Below are 16,692 nucleotides of genomic sequence, written 5' to 3' on the forward strand. Positions count from 1 at the left end.
CTACAACATTGAGTCACCAGTAAAAACCCACGGAGTTGGATCAATGACAGTGGGTGGAGATACTTGGTTTAAGTTCAGTTTATGATATATGTTACTAAAAAAAGTCACATTTCCTTCAGTTTTCCATTTTTCATATAATAACCCTCAACTTTAATGTGAGCTTTTATGAACATCTACATGATTAACTCATTGAATATAGGAAAATACCTGATTTATACTTAAAAATGCAAAATACAGAGTATAATATGAGAACAAATGGTGATAAATTAGTTGATAAAGGTTAAATAGAGAGAAAAATGCACTTGGGAACTGACACAAAAGTGGCACTGGGTCTTTATGGGTTAAAATTGTATCACCATTGAATGTTTGTAAAAGGAACAAAACTGAAAGCATGCGAGGGAATATGCAGAACAGGAACTGCTGTCCAGCAGCATAATCATCTCAAGTGTCCTGTATGTGTAATTAAAACTGTGATAACAAACTGGATGTAAAAGTGTGTAAATTGCAGATGTGAAAATAACCAAAAATCTGGCAATGCATATGATGTGACACATTTGCAATATTTGAGTGTTCAAAATCAGTATGGATCTTCTTTCAAATTTCTATAAAGGCAGCAAGTAAACATCATCCCCACAAGCTGAAAGAGAAAAACATGAGGAATTTGTTAGTTCCACACAGCACACAGAAAGTAGTATTGTTAACAATTTGGCTCCTGGCACTTTGTAAAATATTTTATTACTGATTCATTCTAACTTGTATTTTAACTTCAGTGGTTGGGATATTACCTGTAGAAATGCAATACCAATACCCACTGCACCAAGAATATACAGCTGATTTAGGATGAACTCCTCTAATTTCATTATGCAGCCACCCTAGAAGCACATGAAATAGAAAATATATTCAGTGTTATCACAATTTCATATTTACATCAGGTAACTGAAAGGCTCTACCTACCTCCACCTTGTAGATGTTGGACGGGTGGTCTCTTTGTCCACAGAGGTCACTCGGGGTTTTACAGCAGCTATCAGGAACAAGTCGCTTATTCTGTGGATCTTGGATCCAGATACTGTCTGACCAGTCTGAGGAGCTGTTACTGCCGCAGCACTTAAACTGAGAGAATTCAAATGAAACAAATGATAATGTTAAGTCATACACAGTCAAAGTAGAATTCAGATACTTTACTTAAGAAAAAGTATCAAGCTACAGTAAAAATACAGATTAAAGTTCTGCATGTAAACCTTACTTTAGTAAAACTAGGTATGTATTAACAGTTAAATTTACTTAAAGTATGAAGAGTGACTATGCAGTAAAGTAGTCCCTGTCAGTGTTTTAATTTATATATTTTTGTTTAATATTACTGTTTCATTGCATGTGTGTGTTTGATTTCACTACTATAGATATTTAAGGCTGAGCCAGTTCGAGTACAGTGCACAAATAGTGTTGCTCTGTTTGCATCATATTCTATAAGCTCACCCTATGTTTGTAGTATCACTGTCATGTGGAAGACATATATCTCTAAAAAGTCATCTTTTCATGACCTCAGAAAATAGGCCTGTTTTCAGTTTTGTGTCACTGTATTTTCCATCTAATCCAAGAGCGTTTTGAGTGTTTATTTAACTTAAGAAGAAGGAACAGTTTTGTCAAGTCAGCACATTTGGCGATCCCTGGTTTTCATTAGAAAAGAAGGGAATGAAAAATTAAAATCTGAAAATTAATGACTGTAAAATGCATATTTGCCTGCAAGGTGTCATGGAAGAAGCATAAAGCTACCAAGAATGAAACACTCAATAAAGTACAATTTGTACTTCATACAGCAATTGAAAAATACCTTGTTACATTCTACCACTGCAGTTATATAAATGGTCAGCTTGGTAGAGGGGATAGTTCCCCGATTGTACAATTAATCTTATTTAACATAAAATATTCCACTTCCACACCTCTTGCTGAAGCCTGTCCACAGCCTGTGTGACACTTTCCTCCCCTGGCTGCTGGTATTTCTGCTGCATGGTCACCTTCAGGTTCTGTCTGAGCTCCTCATCCAGCTGTAAGAGAAAAAAAACACTTCAATGATTGTTCAGAAGTGCATCTATCACTGACAGACCTCTCCTTAACCCATAAAGACCCAGTGCTACTTTTGAAATTCTCTTTATTGAACCTTTCTTAAGTGATTTATCACCATTTATTATAAAAAAATTTCCTCTGTATATTGTGTTTTTTCATCAAAAATCACATATTTTCCTACATTTAATTCACTGATTATGTAAATGCTCATAAAACTTCATATTAAAGTTCAGGGTTATTATATGCGAAAAAGAAAAAACTGGATAAAACGTGACTTTTTCAACAAAATATATCATTAACTGAATATAAACAAAGTTTCTCCATCCACTGTCATTTATCGAGCTCCATGGGTTTTATTGTGAATCAGTGTTGTGGAAGATGATGTTGTTTCCACATTCACTGCAAAGCCTCTGAACGTTCACATGGATCATATCTGGTGACCATGAAAAGATGATAAACAGCATTTCACACCAATTATTTAAATGGATTAATCATTTTTGTAGTTTAGGAGTTATTATACATTTCAGATGAGTAGATAATTTTAGTCACCATGTAGCTGTTTGGGTCTTTATGGGTTAATAAATTCTTTTGATAAAGTTTTTTTTTTTACCTTCTCTGTAAAATTCCACTGTACCTGTCCAATACCCACATAACTCAAAACATATGAACTTGGCTCCTCTGTCTACACTCCCTGTTCCACATGAGCAATCTTAAAATTCATTTGAAATAAAATTGATTTGTTGCTTGACTGATAATGTGCACAGACTGAAAACAAACCATCTTATATCACCCTGTTTTAGAAACAGTTTGATATAAAACAGACACATTTGGCAGCAGATTACCTGGTAGCAGAAAGGGAAACACTGGAGCGAGAGAAGGGGGAGAAAGAGAGGTGTGAGAAAGATGGAAAAACAAGACAAATGAAGAACATGCACAGAGAGGCATGAAGAGAGGATTTCACAACTGCAAGTACAGCAACTGTGCTAGTTTAGGATTCTGTTTCATGATCAACAGACTTTAGAGGTGGTGAATTAAACAAAGAGGTGGGGTTGAAATACACGAAGAGAGGTTGTGACACAAATAAACACAGAAAATAATTAAATCAACATACATAGAGATGGGATTCATAATTGATGGGGAAAATGTAAAAATATTGTAGCTAATAAATATATCAACATATCAGATGATAATAATAGTGTCATTGTTTACATACAATAACAGCACCATATGGGAGAATTATCTGTCTGTAATTACATGCAAACACAAGTAAACAGAAAGAAAATCTTTCACCTCTTGGTGGTTAATGTAGGCCATCACACCCGCTATTATTTCCAGCAGGAAAATACAGAGTAACAGGATCAAATACTATAAAGGAGAAACAGGGAAAATGAACAACATAGCAAATAAGACAAGCTGCAAATATTCAACTAGTTTTTGTCTAAACTGTGGCCTAAATATCCTAAATAAGAATGAACTGAATAAGCCAAAAGAACAATATGCTCTAGAGAACAACTGATGCACTTGATTATTCATGTCATTCACTATTATTCATGTCTTGTTATTCATAACAAAGGTCAGGGCGGATATTGAAATAGACATAACGTCACAGAGCTTGTGCAGTTTGTGCTTCTGTATTAAATTCTCATGCTCCGTCTGTCTGTCTGTCTGTCTGTCTCTCTCAAACACACTTAAGTCCAGGCACCAGCTTGTGATGCCCGTCATTCCTCTGGCATGAGCTGCACTCTAAATCTAAACTCTTAAAGACACACTCTGCGTGACTTTGTCTGTTACACCTGACAGTCATGCCATGCTGACATAACATGCTGCACTAAATGCAGGAAGACGAGACAGAAGGTCAGCAAGGATTAACTTTGAATATGTGTACATTTAGACCAGGTTGTATGAACACAAACAGGACTTTCCTCATTTACATGACATGGATTAAAATTTTGATTTATAAATAAATGAGTGTCTTATGTGACAGAAGCACATTACCACAATCAACAGGCTCTTTAGCTCCTTCAGAGTGGCGCAGCATCCGATTATTCCCGTCATTATCACAATGACTCCAGCAACTATCAGGATGTAAGCTGAAGCTGAATAGAGGCTGGAGTTGAGTAAGCTGATGTAGTCGCTCTTCTCCACCAGAGTCCAGACTCCCACTGCCAGTACAGCTCCTCCTGCCAGCTGACAGAAAAAAACGTTATCTACTCAACTCAAACCAGATGCTCAGGAATGGAGCTCATAATTTATACCAGTTATAATGTCACTCCTAAAAAGCAAGAGTGATGCAACCATGACAACGCCCTATTCTTAAACTTCAGAAGATAGGCAGCTAGATATGTTTGTCACTCACTTCTCTGATAAACATAAATCACACATTCAGAATGCCAGTGCAAACAATATATGACATTTATTAAAACTGTATAACAAACTTACAGTATTATTTGGATTTATCGTAGGTGGGGAAAAATTAGGTGTTTTAATAGCTGTGTTGTTCATGCAAATGGAAAGTAAATATTTAAAGTAAGGATAATACTTGATATGTTCCACTAATGGTGTTAATACAGTCATGGAAAAAATGATTAGACCACCCTTATTTTATTAAATTTCTTGTTCATTTTAATACCTGGTACAACTAAAGGTACATTTGTTTGGACAAATATGATAACAACAAAAATAGCTAATAAGATTTTAATTTAAGAGCTGATATCTAGCCATTTTCCATGGTTTTCTTGATAATAACCAAAATCACTTCAGTTCTTACATCAATAGTTATGGCATTGTACTGACAAAAGCAGTGCTTTTAGGCATTCCATGTTTTCTTTTCTGTCTGTTTTAGTCACATGATACACACAGGAGTTAGTACTTGATTGCACAACCACTGTTTTTGATAACTGTTGATGGTCTAATAATTTTTTTCTGCGACTGTAATTTGGTGCAATACTTAGTAGAGAGATGAAAACATGACATTTTAACCTACCCAGAATAGAACATTAAATAAGAAGAGTAGATATTTAAGGCAAATTGTCCCACAGGTGTGTGTTTTTTCACCTCGTGCTTCCATTCTGAAAAAAAAAAAAAGACACATGATTACTCTGTATGTTGATGTAAAAATAAAGAGGGCATCAAAAGCTTAAATTAGTCTCTGTGAGAAGATTAAATTGCACAGCTGAATCTGTCTGTAAAATGAACTTTAGGTGCTCTGAGTGTCAGTGTTTTTGTGAGATTTTCATCTGTGTTGCCTGCCTGCATGACAAAGATAAAGCCAATCACTTCTCTATCTGATTGAAACTAGTTAGTCGAGGTATACATGAAGGAATTTCCTCTTTTAGTGTGAAATAGTTTAGTTCCACCTTTAGTGTGAAATGTCATTTACTGGCTGGAGCTCATATACAAGTACAATCCAGTCTGAGTGAGTCATAAGGGATATGCTTTTTATATGCATTAATGTTACGCACAACATGTGTTGAACATGAAATAATATAAAGTGCATTTCAGAGTTGCAGAAAAGAATTCACTGATTAAATCAAACCTGTTGTGGGGAAAACATACTTAACTACACGTGTCACATGCCAAGCAGCAGACAGATATACTGTATGTGTCACCCACCCAGTAACTCAACCTGATCTTCTCACACTCAAGTGATTCACTGTTCACTTTTAATTCTTACTTTATGAATTAGTCAACATGTATATCCTAAACTGAGCTGCCTTCAGCTTCTATTTAAAGAAAAGTTAATTCTGGGCATAATAAAATATGATACTTATAGTCACATAAACTTAGCACTGAACATCTCCCCTAATGAAGAAATAAACAAATGAGAAAAAGCTCTATAGGAGCATTGATGGAATATGCAATCCTGTACTTTACTCATGAGACAAAATAGTGTATAAGTAAATATGATTATGAGAAAAAAGAATCTCTTAAAGAAGTCACATTCAGAGTTATTTTTAAACCATTGTGTCATGGAAAAACTCCTCTCCCTTTCCGCTGAGACTGAAATACTCCTACCTGATTTTAGATGGTGGGCCCCGAAGGATGCAGATTATCAGGGTAACGTCTTCCAATCTCCCGCTAACCCCAGTGTCAATGTGCTGCTGTCGGTGAAGGTTAACTGCAACAGTGTAAGTTCTCGGTTGACACTCAGACTGGATCGTCTGAGCGCCTGTCCTCTTTTGGCAGAGCAGTTTGTCTCACCCCTCTGAATGCTATATAAAGTGCATGGCTGCCCCCAGCTGGCTTATCATGCTTATTGAAAAATACAATGACACAAAATAATCAAAAATATATTTATTGGTTGCATTAAATGATCCATAACACATCGCAGATAGGGTGTAGTAAACTTGTTCACAGTAAAATGGCACTGTTTGTGTTTTGACCTGATCTATCCTTCTGTTGTTGGCATTTCCAACAAATCTCCAGCTGTTGCAACAACCAAAATGTAACATTACTAAACCATGTCAGGTAAACAGGATGAGAGCACTCTTATGGTTATGTACAGCAGCTGCTTTTAGGAGGGTCCTCTGTCAGTAAAAGTACGTCTCCACATTGTTGGGTGTTCTGGGCCATTAACAACCTACAAGTAAGAAAAGGTGATTCACTTATTTTGCATCGAAAACAACACATAAGCCTATCATAAAAGTCGAATTGCATCAACTGATTTGGCTGCATTTCCCCTTATCATAAAAATTTATGAGGAACTTCAATCACTTTCCAGGTAACTACAGTCACGGAAAAAATTATTAGACCACCCTTGTTTTCTTCAATTTCTTGTCCATTTTAATGCCTGGTACAACTAAAGGTACATTTGTTTGGACAAATATAATGACAAAAAAATAGCTCATCAAAGTTTAATTTCAGAGCTGATATCTAGCCATTTTCCATGTTCTCTTAATAATAACCAAAATCACTTAAGTTCTTACATCAATAGCTATGGCATTGTTCTGCCAAAAACGGTGCTTTTAGGCATTCCATGTTTTCTTTTCTGTGTTTTAGTCACATGATACATACAGGAGTTAGTTTGTTTTTGATGACTTTTGATGGTCTAATAATTTTTTCTGTAACTGTATGTACAATTTACTTCTAGCATTGCAAAATCTCTGCAGATACATTATGTAGATAATATGCATGACATACTCAGCCAAATGAGTCATCGCCTTCCCCATGTTATGTCCAGTCTTGGCACTGCACTCATAAAACACAGCCTGGTGCTGCTGTACGAGCAAAAAAGACGAAATATACAGATAAAATATACAGAGCCAAAAAAAAAGAAATATACAGATATTTTTAACATTGTTTAAAACCCAGTTATCTTCTTCTATCTATCTTTATTTCTGATAATGTGGACAAATTACTGCAGAGGGTAGTTTGAATATTTAAATGAGCCTCACCACTGCCAGTTTCTGACCATCCCTTGTTGTCACTTTTCTGTTGTCACTGTCTGTGAGATCCAGCTTGTTACCCAGAAGCATTAGCACTGCACCTTCACACATCTTCTCCTGGGGTGGAGGCAAAACAAGTTAGAGTACACACTTATCAATTTCAGTTCTAAAACTAAGCAAACACATCCTGACACTTAAGTATATAATTATTTTGTGTGTGTAAACATATGATAAGAATAAAAAAGGGATAAATCAGGTCTTATCACTCAAACAGAATTCATGTCAGTAAAAAAGACTGTTGAGCTGTATTATGAAAATTCTGCATGAGTATTTAGAACATACATTTTTCAACTCTGCCTTCTCACCTTCACAGTATCTATCCAGCCTCTCACTGCGGTGAAGGAGAGGGGTTGAGTTATGTCATACATGGCAAGGATGCCGTCAGCCTTACGGTAGTACTGCTCAGTGATGCTACGAAACCTGAAAAAGAATCGGTATAAAAGGTATAAGAAAAAGCGCTACTCTACAAAATAAGCTGGGATATTTGTAAATCCACAAAGAGAAAAGGTGGTAAATATGGGAATAGGCTTTGCTCTGTCCCACCTCTCCTGCCCTGCAGTGTCCCAGAGCTGCAGAGTGATGGTGGTGGAGCCCAGAGTTAAAGTCTTCATCTGAAAATCTATACCTGTAAGAAAAGAACCCTGGTTTCATATCATACCCTTTAATGACCTGATAGTATTTTGATCATCATAACAAAAAGTGGTTAAACCAAGTACTTACCCGCAGTAGCATTCATTTTACTGAAGAAGCGGCCTGTGCAGTAGTGCTGGATGAAGGAGCTTTTACCAACTCCTGAGTTACCTAGGAATACCACCTTGAACACACTCTGACTGACACCTTTGCTCTAAAATGTTAAAAGGACCAAAATTTACCAATAGGTCTTACTTTTTTTCTGTTTTAAACTCTCTGCCTGTTATTTGTGTAAATCATCCTCTGTTACTGTGCAGCAGTTCATTTTTCTACATTATCTGTATTGTTTTTTAGCTTCTGCATCGACAATTGAAAAGTTAGTAATTAATTTTCAACATGTTGGTAGGAGAACTCAAACAATAAAGAAAATTCACATATGACACAAATAGAAAGCAACAAATATACTCTCTAAATGTTAAAAAAGGAATGGGTAGTAATAAGCACTTATTTAGTCCCAACCCTCCTCCATGAGTTATTGTGTGTTTGTATATAGATGCATATATCTACACACACACACACACACACACACACATATATATATATATATATATATATATATATATATATATATATATATATATATATACACATCTATGTATATGGACAAAGATTTGGTAATTCTGTCTCTGTACACAACCCTACTGAATTTGAAATCAAATCATCAAGATGTAATTTAAGTGTGGATGTTTAGCTTTATTTCAAGAGGTTCAACAAAAACTATTGCATCAACTGTTTAGGAAATGCAACCATTTTAAACATAGTCCTTCAATTTTCAGAGGCTCAGAAGTAATATGACACCCTCCCCCCATGTTCAGAGAACATTTTTTGAGTATTAGATAGTAACTACTAATTCTTTGCTTTGAACATCATGATCGATATTCTACTTCGTAAGTTTAATATTTCTGACTGTAAAAACAAAGAGTGTGTATGATCCTAATTCCCAGCACTGTGAATATTGCTCTTTTTGAAAAATAATTATTATTACCTTAAGAGGTATTGTTTTTGGTTCGGTTTGTTTGTTAACACTCTTGCAGCAAAACTATTGATTGAATTCATACCGAATTGGGTTTATAGATTGCCAGTGACCCAGAATAGATGTCATTACATTTTGGGAAAAGCAGGTCAAAGTTCACATTTTTATGATTTTTAAAAAAAAAAAAAAAAATTTCTCACATTTACTTATAATGGACAAAATTTCAAACATCTATAAAAACATCAGTTTTGTTTCACTTTACTTCAAACTTGGGACATATATAGAGTCAATTGATATGCACACGCATAGACATGATGACATCAGCTGGATCAATGCCAAAACCAGCTACGATATGTGTGAGGGATGGGGTTTGTTGTACCTGGCACCACTTGTTGAATCTAAAGTGCTTTAAAGTTATTGGCCCAAACCTATGAAATAAAACAGGATAATCTGGGGAGGAATTTGTCTGTTTCTGTAGATTTGATATTTTCCCTACCTGAGTTAGTGCCTGATCAACTTTCTCAGACCTGACTTTATATGAAGGCTGGTGTCTCTTGGAGGAATTTGTCACCTCTGTCTCTGTCTCCAGTTCCAACTCAGGGGTTAAGCTCAGCTGTCTTAGAACCAATAAATACACAAAATTAGTTTCTTCCTTGGGCAATCTGTCGTATTATTACAGACATGATAAAAGTGACTGGTCATACAAACCTTTTCAATGGCTTGTCTTGTTGTAAGTAGTTACCTATGATAGACCCTTTCTTCTGCAATCTCTTAGTCTCATTTGGACTCTAAATGGTGTTTGTGGAAAGTGAGGCAGAAGAAACAATGAGCATTAAGATTTTCATAGTAGATACATGGTTGCTTTGGTTTTAAAAGCAGTATTAATCCACATTGTCCTCTCTGTAGTAATTCTGTTGGCTTTAATCTGTGCAAATGAAAAGTAAGAAATCAGTCAAATGATGACATTTATTCTGCTGCAAAGTAGTTTAACATCATACCCATTTATCAGCAATACACTTAATATAAAAATCATACAAAGTGAAAAATCAAAATGTGTTGCTCAGAAACAAATATTTTATCAAGCTTGTTCCATGAAAGCTCAGTTTAAAGAAATAAAGCTACAGTTACAAGTGCTATATGTTCATTATCTCAAGTGACGTTGATTTAAGGCACCCAACGCAAGACATGTGATAAAAAATAAAATGTGCCATTGATCTGGTACACACTTAAATATTAAGGAAGCTTATGCATAAATACAACTATGTACAATATAACTTATAAACATAATACTCTTCTGTTGGTACAGTACAGGATAATCTTCAGTCCTTCTGTTAACTGACCACATGCTCACAAAACATACATGCTGACAAGTAAACCATGTGTCAATGACATTAACACAAGTTCAATCAATAACCATCAATAACACTAACAGCAGCCTGCACAAATAACCAGTGTCCAGAGGATGAAATAGAGCATGACACCGCCCTGGGACTTAGCTTAAGGCGGATAAATCTGCTGTGTCCATGGTGTGCAAAGGTCTTCATTGAGGTAATAAGTTAATGGCAGAGGAGGTGGAAGTACAGACTGTCTATGACTAACCCCCTTCTGAGACTGCTGGGCATCTTTTTCATCTCGTAGCCGTTTGTTCATGTCCCTGACAGAAAGAAAGGACAACATTTACACATATTTATCATTAGTTTGTAATTTTTGGGTGAATTAATAAAAAAGTACATACAAAAAAATACATTCATTGCTATTTAAGTACAAATTTTATGCAAATGCTGAACTTTTCATCTACTGTTAAGATGTACCTCAATAGTTCCAGCTGTCTTAAGAGACTATCCTTCTCTTTCTGCATGTTTCTTGACACTTTCATTACATTCCTGTAGTGAGGCAAACAAAAAATTGACAAAAGCTGAGGTTCCATTCAGTTCTGGTTGTCAATAAACAGTCATTTAAAGATTAAAAGAATAACTGAATCCAGCTGAGTATTATCTGGGTCACCCAAGTCTAATACAGATAATTCCACTGTGTTGTGGCCCTTTATTGATGTCAACATACACCTTAAATACACAACTCACAGTCAGCTTTATGCACTGGATGACATGTTCCTTCATTACAATGAAAATGTGCAAAGTAGTTTACACTGAGTCAGTCCCAGACACACCCTCGTGTTACTGTAAATACTAAATAGTGCATCCACTGTGTACTAAACATTTGGTAATAAACTGTCAAAACATATCAGTCATGGAGGATATGGAATACTTTGTTGTGGTTAATTTGTGAAAAAACAGATTTAAACAGATTTTACAATGGCTTTGGTTAAACTTGCTCTTGACTAAAAGAAGATGATTGCCTGCAGCTACTCTGATGGGAATGAAACAGACAGATCATATGATTCCCATAAGCTCATACCCATTTTTTTTTAATAAAAGCCATACTTAAATTCATTATCACACTTGGAAATAAATAATTAATGTCATACTTCACAGAAAGGCAGTGTTTTAACAATAGAGCTTGTGACACTGTTTCAGCTGCCAGTGTTTTTACCACTCACCTCTGTCTGGCCATTTGTTCCTGGGCAGCACTGAGCTGCAGCAGACTGAGCTGACCCAGAGCTGCCTGCAGCTGCTCTTTGCTGCTCTCCACCTGCTCCTGTAACTGGGCATTGAGGCTCCGCAACTGCTGATTCTGCTGCTTGATGTTTGCCTGCTCATGACTCAGCTGGTGGATTCTGCTCTCCAGCTAAGCACAAAGACAAGTCCTGTTGTCTTTCCCATTAAACTAAGACACTATTCATGAATTACAACTGAACTACATGGACACCTACCTCTTTCTGTTTGGTCAGCATGTTCTCCAACTCTTGCTCACGGATCTGTAGCTCCTCTTTAAGTTGTTGCCCTTTGTGCTTCTGTCTAATACTGTCCTTTGATTTCATAATAAATGTGTTAAATGCCATTATGGTGATTACATTTGTGTACTTTCAAAAAAGATCAGATTAGTTCAGGCAGGATACTTATATTAGATATAAGGTGTGCATAATATGTGATTGTGACTCGAGTGAGTATGACAGACAGGCAACCCCAGAGATCACAAAATCCACAGCAAAGTCCGAGATTAAAAGAAAAAAACTTCACTACTGCAGGAGGAGGCCGAGTAGGTAGAGGAGATGATTTTAAATCAATAATAGGCTGATGAATAGGAGCAATGTGGTGAGCACAGTACAGAGGAAAGTAATAAACACTGGCTCAGCTCTAAAGGACATTAATGGGGTGAAGATTTTGAATGACTGACTAGATCTGCCTGCCTGAACTACCATAAACACCCATAAAGTAAAAACTAGTACCTGAGCTAAGTATTTCTCTCTCTCCTCTCTGACTTGGGTTTCCACTTCTTCATATATGGACCGAACAACCCGATCATGTTCAAGCTCTCGTCTGAAACAGAACAAATCAAAGTTACCTGTATCCTGACAGATGACAAAACAAAAACAAACAGAATGTAAATTTTGTGTTAGAGATCTAGAGGTAGATCGGAGGGAGGTGGCAGACACCTGCGCAGAGCCTGTTCCAGACTGTCTCTGTCTCGGATCGAGTCCTGTAAGTGGGACACTGCGTGGACCAGGACACCCTCCAGGACATTCAGCAGCTCTGGTCTGTCCCTCTGGAGGTCACACCACAAAGTACAGAGCTCCTGCTGGCTAAAACAAACCATGACATAACACACAACTGTTACCCATACAGTGCAATTTTAGTGTATGGGTCACAATCACTGGAAGAGCCATAAAGACCTACGAATAAATACATATAATCTGCAGATGCATCAACAAATCACTAAATATTCGATGTGTTAAAAAGATTGTGAAATATACAGTCGCGGAAAAAATTATTAGACCATCAAGTCATCAAAAACAATGGTTATACAAACCAGTACTAACTCTTGTGTGTATCATGTGACCAAAACAGACAGAAAAGAAAACATGGAATGCCTAAAAGCACTGTTTTTGTCAGTACAATGCCATAGCTATTGATGTAAGAACTTAAGTGATTTTGGTTATTATCAAGAAAACCATGGAAAATGCCAAGATATCAGCTCTCAGATTAAACTCTTATGAGCTATTTTTGTTGTTATCATTATATTTGTCTGCAGAAATGTACCTTTAGTTGTACCAGGCATTAAAAGGACCAAGAAATTGAAGAAAACAAGGGCTGGTTTAATAATTTTTTCCGTGACTGTATGTTTAAGCTTTCACCACTTGTACTTTCCTACATGTCTCATCACAGCCTTACTTCAGGCTCTATCAAACATGCACACATTTCAATATGATATGCAGGCTAATGCAAATGCTTTGTTCACTAAATGGGAATAATGTAAAAATCGCCTGCGTGTCCACTCTCAGGAATACTTCGCAATATGTACTTCCTCTGCCAGAAAACCAAGACAAAGATGACACCACTTGAGTGGGCTGTAGGAGAGAATTGGGATACACCTGAGAGAACTTACTCTTTAAAGAGTTTGTCAGCACCCAGCTCCATCAGTATGTTAACAAATCGGCTTGCGGCAGGGTCCTGGAACCACTCCACCTGGTCATTATTGTCTTCTTCCTCATTGTGACTTTGCTCCATTGTTTCATCTAGTCCCACCAACTCTCCTGTACCACAAGCAGAGAACAGTAATAGTTTTGTGAATGAACACTAGCATTGCTGATAGAATATGTTGTGCTCTTGAATAATCACCAAACTAAACTCACCAAGTCCTGTGTTGAACTCAGCAGGTGTGAGGAACCCAATGCTCTCTCGATCAAGACTTTCAAACACCGTCTCCAGTTGTTCAGGCGATAGCGGTACCTCTGTTTGTAGCCTCTGATTAGAGCGTGGATATGAAGATGAAGGGTTAAATCTGCAATGAGTCTAAAATAATATGTTATTGTCTCTCTGTTGCTTACCTGCATATCCCTCTTTGTGATGAACCCTTTGCCCTCTTTGTCACACAACTCAAACAGCTCCTTGGCTTTACCCATGACTTCTGCCTGTGGATTTCCTGCCACTGACTCTCTGGTACTGGGGGAAGCCAGTGGACTTCGCAACTGACCTGATCTTGGGCTCCCGGGTAGCAGAGTCCGTAATCTGGGGCTCAGCATCACGGCCTCACCACTACCCTGCCCCACCAAAACTTCCCCGTCATTCAGCCACTTTGACATTACTGAAAAGGGATGTGAATAATTAGAATACATGCTTTTCATTAAGTACTAGCTTTATGTGAAGTTTTTTTTGTTTCCACGGGTTGATGGATTATTGCCTAATGTAATATTTATATTTTTACAATAATCTGTATCTGCATATTTTTTGCTCTGATAAAGTCCTTTATAAATGCACTAATTTGGCTCTGTAGTCACCATATGATTGATTACCCATGACATGTAAAGGCTTATCAACATCTTAATGACAAAAAACACTTATTTAGTTGTCCAACTTTTCCAACAAATGTTTGTGATGAAATTGTTGAAACTAACACCAGAATGTATCATTTCATCTAAAATGTATACTGACTCCAAATATCAGTTATTGCTCTCCTCAATAACTGACAATCTGCAATGAAGAAATATCCTGTATATTGGTGGGTCAAAAGTTTTGGTAATAAACATTTTATTTTACAATGATAACAAATCTAAAGTTTTCTGAAGCATCCTCAGAAACATTCATTTGCCTTTTCTGAACTGCAACAAGAATGAATGAAAAGACACTAGGTCTTCTCCACTGGTGTTGTAAGATATTTTGAGAACCAGGCCTTACAGGTCCTCCCTTGTCAAACAGAAAGTGTAAACCAAACTGAGCTGTGACTGTACACATTATCTACAGCTGCTCTGATCAGGTGTCAGACTTGTCTACACTTTTATTACTTTCTGGAGAATCCTATAATTAATAGACCAATGGTGGCGTATTAAAGAGAAAAAATATTTCACACTGTCATGTCCAAAACACAACTGTTCTTAAGTTGAAGTTAAACATCAACATGTTGCTTCACACATTGCTCCTCAGTGTTTATTCAGAGTGGGGATGACTTCAGCTGCTGTGCTACTGTAGTGTCTGAGATCATGGACCAGGATGTGGAGAGGGTAGAAAACAGGATGGCATCATGTGAGGAAAGTTACTGCGTAAGTGGAGGCGAGGGCAGAAAGCCAGGAGAGGAGATGCAAATAAAACATTTGCACTTGTTTGCATTGTCAGAACTACCACAATTGCACACAAATTTTACTCTAAGAACTATGGGAAAACATGCCACAGTATTTTCATGAACACTCATAAAAGAGTGATTTATGATTTATTACCTGTTTTATTCCTCAGAGCAGCAAAAACGAATAAAACATTTTATTTTAAAAACGAAATTTAATGTTTTTTGGAAGCTCATCATGTTAAAGTACATATTGAACTGACATGTGACTCAGTGTTATGTGAAAGTATGTGAATTTCCTATGCTTCCTCTCTTTCCAGCCATGCTTTATTTCACACTATCTGTTAAAACACTGACTTAAAGAATGCACTGATAATAACTGATAAATCATGTTGATGATCAATGACTTTAAAACTTCCTTATAACACATGAGATATACACAGATAAGAGACTTGTGTAAACACTGCAAGCTGAGGATTCTGTGTTTCTCACCAAGCGCCGAATTTGCCAACAAGCCACGCCAAAGGTCAAATAAACTTACACACCTTACACACTGAGCAAGGTCGGTGTGTGGTATCAGGTGAGCAAAATATTAAGTGAAAGTGTGAGTTTACAACATGAAGTCAACAAAACAGAGGCGCATACTTATGATGAATAAGGACGATAAAAAAGACCAAATGCAGGTTGACGTTGTTGTAAATACATTACTTGAAAAGACAGCATGTACATGGCAATAACAGGCTCTAAATTTCACTCAAATGCAGCTGGGAAAACTGCAACATATGAAAACTGCTGGCAGAGGTAACCAAAACCCACACAATGATACTGCGGTACATTTATTATTAAAACTGAGAAATACCGACACATTCACACCAGTTAATTCGCTGTCGTCCTTCCATAACGGACAAAACTTAAAACACTTACACTGTATTTATTTTCTAAATGACTCTCGTAACTGTTAATATGTTAATTTAGCCAACTTGTAGTAACTTAGAAGACTTACCTCCGGTGTACTGGACTCAGGTGTCCACTACCTTTGATCACTTCGAGGTAATCCAGTCAGAAGTACCGACACCGGCCTGTAGGTGGCAGTACGCACCGTGCTGTCCACTTCTACCGTAATGTTTAGTATAGTCTTCAAAATGAGCTTCGTTGTTTTATCCTCTAACGTTTAATTAATTATTTTTGTTTTCCCGAAGCAAAAATATCAATTTCATGAGATTTTTAGCGCAAACTCGAGACTTGACAAGAAACACTGTGTTTTTTTTATTAAGTTGGTGCGTTTTTTAGGAAATGTTCAGAGATGGCGTATAAGTCATTTTACGGTAGAATTTGCCGTTACCATGGAATTTA

At 36.7% G+C, this 16,692-nt stretch overlaps 2 protein-coding genes across 6 annotated transcripts; both read right to left on the reverse strand.

Moving 5' to 3' along the window:
• Positions 1–229: 229 nt before the first annotated feature.
• Positions 230–6,273, reverse strand: cd151 (CD151 molecule). Of its 2 annotated transcripts, XM_030136121.1 has the most exons (9): positions 6,076–6,273; positions 5,045–5,129; positions 4,057–4,248; positions 3,352–3,426; positions 2,904–2,924; positions 1,938–2,042; positions 955–1,110; positions 786–872; positions 230–637 (listed from the first exon to the last, which is right to left on the reverse strand). In XM_030136121.1, the coding sequence occupies exons 2-9, from the start codon at positions 5,126–5,128 to the stop codon at positions 578–580; spliced, it is 780 nt and encodes a 259-aa protein (XP_029991981.1). In that variant the 5' UTR covers position 5,129; positions 6,076–6,273; the 3' UTR covers positions 230–577. The 2 variants fall into 2 exon arrangements, with proteins under 2 accessions (XP_029991981.1, XP_029991982.1); XM_030136122.1 differs by lacking the exon at positions 2,904–2,924.
• Positions 6,274–6,339: 66 nt separating this feature from the next.
• Positions 6,340–16,608, reverse strand: cracr2b (calcium release activated channel regulator 2B). 4 transcript variants are annotated; one of them, XM_030136120.1, is made up of 18 exons: positions 16,343–16,608; positions 14,114–14,370; positions 13,919–14,030; positions 13,672–13,819; positions 12,722–12,868; positions 12,515–12,605; positions 11,999–12,094; positions 11,726–11,913; positions 10,980–11,051; positions 10,768–10,822; positions 9,877–9,956; positions 9,665–9,785; positions 8,226–8,349; positions 8,049–8,130; positions 7,811–7,925; positions 7,455–7,562; positions 7,201–7,274; positions 6,340–6,640 (listed from the first exon to the last, which is right to left on the reverse strand). In XM_030136120.1, exons 2-18 carry the CDS (start codon positions 14,366–14,368, stop codon positions 6,556–6,558), a joined length of 1,953 nt encoding a protein of 650 aa, XP_029991980.1. In that variant the 5' UTR covers positions 14,369–14,370; positions 16,343–16,608; the 3' UTR covers positions 6,340–6,555. The 4 variants fall into 4 exon arrangements, with proteins under 4 accessions (XP_029991980.1, XP_029991977.1, XP_029991979.1 ...); XM_030136117.1 differs by having other exon boundaries at positions 7,201–7,277; XM_030136119.1 differs by lacking the exon at positions 16,343–16,608 and adding an exon at positions 15,885–16,333 and having other exon boundaries at positions 7,201–7,277.
• Between the last annotated feature and the right edge of the window lie 84 nt (positions 16,609–16,692).

The sequence above is a fragment of the Sphaeramia orbicularis genome, chromosome 6 (genome assembly GCF_902148855.1).
Source record: "Sphaeramia orbicularis chromosome 6, fSphaOr1.1, whole genome shotgun sequence".
Lineage (NCBI taxonomy): Eukaryota > Metazoa > Chordata > Actinopteri > Kurtiformes > Apogonidae > Sphaeramia > Sphaeramia orbicularis.

Excerpts from the sequence above, each read along its gene's own strand:
- cd151 (XM_030136121.1), bottom strand. The coding sequence starts at position 5,128 with ATGGAAGCACGAGGTGAAAAAACACACACCTGTGGGACAATTTGCCTT. Across the intron at positions 3,427-4,056 it reads TAAAGAGCCTGTTGATTGTG|TATTTGATCCTGTTACTCTG; the intron begins GTAATGTGCTTC and ends TCTCCTTTATAG. Across the intron at positions 638-785 it reads TTGGTATTGCATTTCTACAG|CTTGTGGGGATGATGTTTAC; the intron begins GTAATATCCCAA and ends TTTCTCTTTCAG.
- cracr2b (XM_030136117.1), bottom strand. The coding sequence starts at position 14,368 with ATGTCAAAGTGGCTGAATGACGGGGAAGTTTTGGTGGGGCAGGGTAGT. Across the intron at positions 10,823-10,979 it reads AGACAGCTGGAACTATTGAG|GGACATGAACAAACGGCTAC; the intron begins GTACATCTTAAC and ends TCTTTCTGTCAG. Across the intron at positions 8,350-9,664 it reads TTGATCAGGCACTAACTCAG|AGCAAAGGTGTCAGTCAGAG; the intron begins GTAGGGAAAATA and ends TTAACATTTTAG.